We start from the raw sequence: 7,887 nt of genomic DNA, 5'->3' as shown, positions 1-7,887 counted from the left end.
GACACATAGACAACAAAGATAGAGATCCTATATATTCCTTTTTACCTTTTGAGGTGCGGAACTCTAAAAATCAGTAGGAAGTATGGATTTTAATTTCACAGTGTTTCCGTTTGTAACGCTGCATGGAGATTTTATATGCCAGAACTTAAGATTTAAAATAAGGCAGTTATAGGTCTATTTTATTTTGATGCTAAAGTTTATCAACGCTCTGCTCGAATTCTATCAGCGTTGATGACATATGAAATCTTATACTAAGGCTACAGTTGTTATATCGAACGCTTTAAAATTGTTAAAAACTAATTAGTACAAGCTGAAGGACACTCCTCCTTTGACTGTTGCCTATTAGGTATATGAAAAAATTCGAGCTTGCTCCGCTCGCATTTTTCGTTTCCATACTTACATATTTGCACAAATCTGACAGAATTGTAATCTTACATTTTAAATCTTTTATATCTACCTCTATACAAAGCATTTTATAGTAAACTTGTAGTATTTTTTTATTTTAAGAAGAGAGATGTAGTTTTGTGTATTTTTGAATTGTTACTACTTACTAACTAATATTGTTTGGTTTCGCTTCACTTTATAGTTTTTGTTTGTCTTATGTATAAGTAATGTAGGTAAGTATGACAAGTAGGTATTTTTATATTAAAAGTGTTATTGCATTTCTCGTTGTTTCTTTTAAATCCAAAAGCATATATCTGTTTGCATGTTTTTTGTTTGCTTGTTTGTATGTTACATAATATCGAGACCTCAACCTGAATACAGCAGATTTTATAAAACACTACAAAGAAAAGTACATTTTGTCATGGGATTAGGGTCCCTATACGAAATTTAATGAAAAACGTAAATCCACACAGACAAGATAGTAAAACATATATTATGCATATTTAAACCCCTTTCAACTCTACCTATTACGGTACTGAAATACAACAAACTGACAGACAAACGAACAGATAGACAGCGGAGGCTTAGTAATAAATTCCCGTTGGAACCCTTAAAATTTATAGGTCCCAGTTAATTAGATATTAAATTGTGAACCTCAGATGTGGCTTAATATCGCTTCAATATCAATACGTGAGCAATACATGTTGGGATTGGACTCTAATAGCAGCCAGTGACGTCAATAGCGTGCTTAGTATGAGATTTAACATTAACGTTGATAGAATTCGAGTTTCAAAATAATTTAGAATCAAACTAAAATGCATCTTTCTTGGCTTGTTATAGATATGTAAAGCTCAAATCAGTCCTTGTCTCTTCACTACTCTAAAACCAGAGCGCTCCAAGTGGAGCCCTTGCGAAATTAAAATCCGTGGTATTGCGTTTCTGATTTTAAATCACAAAACTTAGGTCATTTTTAGTCTCCTATTATTATGTTTCGATGCTCGAATTCTATCAACGTTGATGTGATGTCAAAACTCAATGCTTATCATAAGATAAAAGATTTTACACAATAACGTCAGAGTAAAATGGGTGTTATGGTAAAAAATTCAGTAACACTATGTTAGTTACGGTTTCCTCTTCACTTGCTATATAGATGTATGAACAAACTTGAGCTTTAAAACAAGGATGTTAAGGTCTCTTTTGCTGAAGTGTTTCGACGCTCGAAATCTATCAAAGGTGGTGCGGAATCTCATACTAAGCACACAGTTCAATAACGACTAGCCGCCGGCGATACAATCATCCGTCCATAGCTAGCTGGCTAGCTATAGATCTATAGGCAGATTGAATTGGCATATTGGGAAAGTGTGAACATGACGTGAGCATGGTAAACCAATTTAAAAATAAATTTGTAAGTTTGGATCTAAGGTGTGATCTCCGGAACTAAGATTCAAATCCAATTCTGAAATTTTTCATTGATAGTTAGTTAAAATCCTCACGCGACAGATCGAGATGGCAACCGGGGTGGGGACTCCCCGCACACCCGCACAGTCCCCGCGTTAACCCACTGCGGGTGACGTGCGGATGTGTGGGACGTCCCCCTACGCCCTGCCTGTCTCAACTCGCGTATTGTGTTGCTAAGTACAATCCATACTAATATGTATTATAAATGCGAAAGTGTATCTGTCTGTCTGCTACCTTTTCACGGCCCAACAGTTTAAGCGATTCTGAAGAAAGGTACAGGGTTAGCTTATATCCCGGGGATGGCATAGGCAATTTTTTATCCCAGAAAATCAAAGAGTTCCCACGGGATTCCCAAAAACCCATCCGCTTAATCGATTTGTATGAAGTTTGGTACCGGGGTAGCTTGCGTCCCTGTAATTGACATAGGCAACTTTTTATCCCGGAAAATCAAACAGTTCCCACGGGATCTTTAAAAACCTAAATCCACGCGGACCAAGTCGCGGGCATCCTCTAGTAATGAAATGTTTAAAATACTTACTAATTTATATTTACCTGTATAGGACTGTAATAGCTTTCCGCTGAACCGATTGAGGCAAAATAAATATTTGCAGTTCGAAGGCTTACAGTAACACAAATACTACTGCAGCTTTGATTAAATTCAGAACAAAATTGAGGGCAAAAAGATGTGGAAAATAATAATTAAGTAATTAGAAAGAAGATAAGTATGACATTTAATTATTGTAATACATAAGAATAAATGCATAATAAAGATAAAATAAAATTATATAACTGCATAAGCAGAACTCTCCAGTTTATCCACTGCCTTCTGAGCTTTGACCATCAAAGGAGAATTTGAAGTCAAAATATCCGAGCAGTAATAATCCTTCAGCATTTTCATCTGAATATGCATCTGACTCTTGACTCCAGGGTCTATCTTCTTCATCATCTTGGGAATATGTTCAGAAAACAGCTTCTCTTGGTACTTCCCCAAATTAACGAAATTGGGACTGATTTGGTTCATTCTCACGCAAATGGAATCTGTATCACAATAGAACAGGCATATGTTGGCATACTCTGCAATCGCTCTTATTATTTTCCAGTCGAAACGAGCTTTACCTGGAGGCGTGATAGCTGGATAAGCGTATTGACTACGACATTCCATATTTAGGTAAGTACCTCCAGCCTCAGTATAGGCACTACCAGGTAAGATGAGTGAAGCTGTTTCAGCTCCTTTGTCTCCCTGAAATCCAATATAAATTACCGTACAATCTTCCGGTGGTTCCCATTTATAAAATACTTCATCAGCCCCCAAAGATATCACTACATTGGGACATGAGCTCTTCAAAGCGTCCAAAGCTCCTGGTTTCCACCCAGCTTCAAGAGCTGCAGCGAAACTAGCTTCCCTAGTCACAACATTCACAACTGTCCAATCCTTTTCTTTTTTATTCAAACAACTTGCCAATTTATATGCCTCAGTCATAACACCAACTGCGCAAGAAGTTTGTAATTGATCAATCCCAACAAATATTAAAGGCCGTTTGGCATCTTTCATTAAATTCGCTGCAGACGGCACATCTTTAAGATATTCAACATAATAATTATACTGACAATTCGGTCCAATCGCGTAGATATCACACTCGTTATGGGTATAAGCTTTTCTGATACGCGCATTTAATATCGGAGCTTCGAATCGAGGGTTTGTACCAATAAGCAAAATTTTATCGGCTATTTCAACGTCTCTCATGTTTACATTGAGGGAATAAGCCGCCCTAATATCGATACCCGTCCCTGAATAAGACAAACCCCGTTCGACGTAAGTGTGATCGCTGCCGAATATATTTAGTAAATCTTTAGCGGCTACCAACGTTTCAGCGTTACAGTACGGTCCAGCTACCGCCAATAACTTGGGAGGACAAACACTTTTAATTAACTTAGCTACTTTCTTTAAAGCATAATGCCATTCTATCGGACATAATTTATCTTCTTGTCTATACATCGGAGTCACGAGTCTCTGCATTTCAAGAGCGTCAAAAGCCCACCGACCCTTATCAGATAGCCACTCCTGATTAACTTCATCATTTTCTCGAGGTAGAATACGCAACAATCTATTGAATCGATGGTTTAATGCAATGTTAGTTCCAGTAGCATCGGTGCAATCAATAGAATCAGTTCGTGTAAGCTCCCAAGGTCTAGCTTTAAACATGTACGGTTTGTTAGTTAGAGCTCCAACTGGACATAAATCTATAATATTTCCAGATAGCTCGGAGAGAAAGAATTTGTCGATATACGTGCCTACTAGCATTTCTCCTCCTCGACCAGTGGAGCCTAAGACATCCATTCCACAAACCTGGGAAGCAAATCGTATGCAGCGTGTACAATGGATGCAACGAGTCATTTCTGTTCGAATGAATGGCCCAAGATTTTTGCTCTCCAAAGCCCTTTTACCTTGGAAGTGTATGTCTGTGAATCTAGTGCGATCACTTCCGAATCTCATCGAAAGGTCCTGTAAATCACATTCGCCTCCCTGATCACATATCGGACAGTCCAGTGGATGGTCTACTAGAAGGAACTCCAGAACACTCTCTTGGGCTTTCAAAGTCGTTTCTGAATTGGTTCGAATTTTCATATCCTTGGAGACTGGTAATGCGCAAGCTATTTGTGGTTTCCACATACCCTCTATCTGTACGAGACACATTCTACAGTTTCCTGCTATGGACAACCTCTCGTGGTAACAGAAGGATGGTATTGTAACACGTTCTCTTCTCAACGCCTGGAGAACTGTGAAATAACTGGGTACGGTTATCGCTTTGCCGTTTATAAATACGTTTATTTCACTTCCCTGATGACGCTTTTGGGTTTTGAGAATAGCTCTACATTTGAGAAGCTTTTTTAATGATTTTAACATTATTTGCCGGTTGTTTATATCTTTGAGATTAATATTTTGTGCGTAAGTGCAATTTTATGTCGAGAAATGACACTTAATGGACACTAGACACCTGAAATGACAAGTGTGTGTGTAGGGAAGTTTTTATAATATTTATTTTATTTGTAAAAAAATAAAATATCCTATCTCTAATGCTAAACTCATGGAAGTAGGAAGTAACATGGATGTAGGAAGGTATAAGGAAGTAATAATTCTCCTGTATAAGGGCTTTTGCACATGCGGAGCTTTCCACGCAAGATCAAGTACGTTTTATAATAATAAAATATTTATTTTGAGAAATTTTATCCATAAAGTGTTATTAACCAGTATTAACTATGTTAGTGATTAAATTGCATTGTTAATATTAATTTAAATGAACTTAATTCATATAACGCCTTGGCCACGTCTTGGTGTTCAAGTGCATGTACACCTAGTGTTTTATAAAAGGGTTCTTCCACTTCTCAGCTAAGGTACCCAGAATACTGTTGGAGTTCCGTGTACTCTGCTCATCACAGATGCAGCTCTATTCCTCATAATGGGGTAAAACTCATCAGTTCGAGCCTCTGTAAATATCTGTGACGCACTGTACCAGCGCGGTAACCCAATCTGCAGTACTCTGATATTTTTTAACGCCCGTCCCGTCGTAAGCTGCAAAACTGACTACAATTCTCTTGAAACTGCATCGAAATCCCTCCAGTCTACAGTACAAACTATTAAGGCACAAACATGAAGTCATGTCGAACTGAGAACCTTCTTTACTTTGAAGTCGTTTAGAAAATATCATAAAGCTAAGCTGTCCACGACAGTGTGTAATAAAACTGTTTAACTGCAAACTAGTTTTCAACGGCGAAGGAACTTTACTTTAGTTTTTAAGTAAAAAATATACCTAAGCTACCTACATTGGACCGGTCTAAACTCTTAATACCACTTATCTACTTAGATACCTACAGTCTTCATCATGTATAACATCGCTATATTGCGCTCACATAAGCTGAGGCCATAGTCCACCAGTCCGGCCAAGTACGGATTCGCAGACTTCACAAACCTTTGAGAACATTATGGAGAACTCTCAGATATGCAGTTTCTTCCAGTTTCCTGCACCATTAAAGTATGTGAAATTGAATCCATACAAATATTATAAATGCGAAATTGTGTCTATCTGTCTGTCTGCGAGCTTCTCACGGCCCAGCAGTTTAACCGATTTTGATAAAAGGTACAGAATTAGCTCACATCCCAGAGAAGGACATAGGATACTTTTTATCCCGAGGAATCGCGAGCATTATGTAGTTTTTTATACATATAACTTCGAAAATTTAGACGCCGGGATCTAACCTCCGACCCACGGAATAGGAGGTGGACGTCATAAACACCAGGCTATCACGATTCTTACAGTAGGTACATGAACTGAAACCCTGGTGGAAGCGGCTTAGTAAAATTCACCACCTGTGAAAAAGTTCAGGCTTTTATTAAATTTGTGAGAACGTGTATCAATTTTGTAACGTCAATCCTTCTTTACCACTTGCCTGCTTCTCACGATCAAGTCGATAAATAAATTGCGCTGAGTTCGTGTTTGTTCAGACTTATCCCAGAAACTACTATACGGATTTTCATAAGGCTTTCACCAATAGAAAGTGGGATTATCTGAGAAGGAGAATTGACTTTAATTTATGAATATACTAGCTGATGCTCAGATTTACTTTTTTCAAAATCCCGCGGGAACTCTTTGATTTTCCGGGATAAAAAGTAGCATATGTGTTAATCCAGGGTATAATCTATCTCCATTCCAAATTTCAGCCAAATCCGTCTGTTTTTGTGTGATTGAGAAAAAAAACGTCCAAACACTTTCACATTTATAATATTAGTAGGATTAGGATGAATGAACATATTGCAATAATAATGTACTAGTATGATGTCGGAAAAAACGTCGCATCTGAGAACTTTTGTATAAATATAACGGAACTATTGCAAAGCCGGGGCAGATCGATATATTATAGATCATACGTGAATCCGTCAAAACTATCGAAAATTTTAGAGAGGTTCTGAAATTCGAAGTTCTAAGTGTCTGTTCTCTAGTAGGTCTCCCTTCTAAGTCATATCCAATTCTACTGCCTAAAAACCGCAAAATAATCCACAAACTATAATTCACTGTGTAAAAAACATACAGGAACCCTCTACGAAAGGTTACATCGAACAAAAATCCCCTTGAAATATTAAATAGCTTGACCCAAAAACCGTAGACCGTAGTAGCGCTCTCGTCGTTGGATAATGTTTAATATTCCATGCGTGTCGTCTTTTCAGGACAGAAAAGCGATTTACTGCTTAAAACAGTATTATTGGAGCATTGCTATTATACTGTAAGTATTCGTCTGTAGTATCCACATATACTAGTGTATGTGCAGATCATTGATTTTGGAAGCGCCACCAGATAGTACTTCAATTGACTTCAATACAATAGATGGTTCATAGTTCAATAGCTCAAACAGACATAAAGTTATGGTGCTGACTTAGAGACATGACGCATTTAGATATATATTGTAATGTAACAATTTGGAATTCGAGTTTTTACATTACAAGTAAGTAAATTAAAAATTTATAACACCCCCGACAAGTGAACGTTACAGTAACTAGAAAAGAGCTGATAACTTTCAAACGGCTGAACCGATTTTCTTGGATTCTAGCTAAGAACACTCTCGATCAAGCCACCTTTCAAACAAAAAAAACTAAATTAAAATCGGTTCATTAGTTTAGGAGCTACGATGCCACAAACAGATACACACGTCAAACTTATAACACCCCACTTTTCGGGTCGGGGGTTAGCAAGCGAATAGAAAATAAATATAGTGAACTTTTTCAAGTGCTTTTGAATCGTCAACCACTGGTTTGGAATGTCCTTCCTACCAAGAAGAACCAGAATGCTCCGTCAGTAGTTCAATAGCTCGATTCCGTAAAACCTGCATCAATCATTATTACAATCTCAATTGTTCTTATTGGCTTTTATATCGTTGTTGTTGCAACAATGCATTGTAGCCAATAGTGAGCGAGCGTCAAGTCAACCAATCAGAGGTGATTGCGATCGTGACATTGTAGCTGTCATTCGCAATCGAGCAGTATACAATAAACAC

At 37.6% G+C, this 7,887-nt stretch overlaps 1 protein-coding gene across 1 annotated transcript; it reads right to left on the bottom strand.

The window, feature by feature from the left end:
• Positions 1 to 2,619: 2,619 nt before the first annotated feature.
• On the bottom strand, positions 2,620 to 4,816 carry LOC123872900 (NADH-ubiquinone oxidoreductase 75 kDa subunit, mitochondrial-like). Its single transcript, XM_045917485.1, has one exon. The coding sequence runs from the start codon at positions 4,745 to 4,747 to the stop codon at positions 2,624 to 2,626; it is 2,124 nt and encodes a 707-aa protein (XP_045773441.1). The 5' UTR covers positions 4,748 to 4,816; the 3' UTR covers positions 2,620 to 2,623.
• Between the last annotated feature and the right edge of the window lie 3,071 nt (positions 4,817 to 7,887).

This window comes from Maniola jurtina, chromosome 16 (genome assembly GCF_905333055.1).
Source record: "Maniola jurtina chromosome 16, ilManJurt1.1, whole genome shotgun sequence".
NCBI lineage: Eukaryota > Metazoa > Arthropoda > Insecta > Lepidoptera > Nymphalidae > Maniola > Maniola jurtina.
The sequence above is the reverse complement of the archived record's forward strand: the minus strand, read 5'-3'. Positions and strand labels throughout refer to the sequence as shown.

What these genes read in the sequence shown, in the direction of transcription:
- LOC123872900 (XM_045917485.1), bottom strand. Translation starts at nt 4,747, where the DNA reads ATGTTAAAATCATTAAAAAAGCTTCTCAAATGTAGAGCTATTCTCAAA.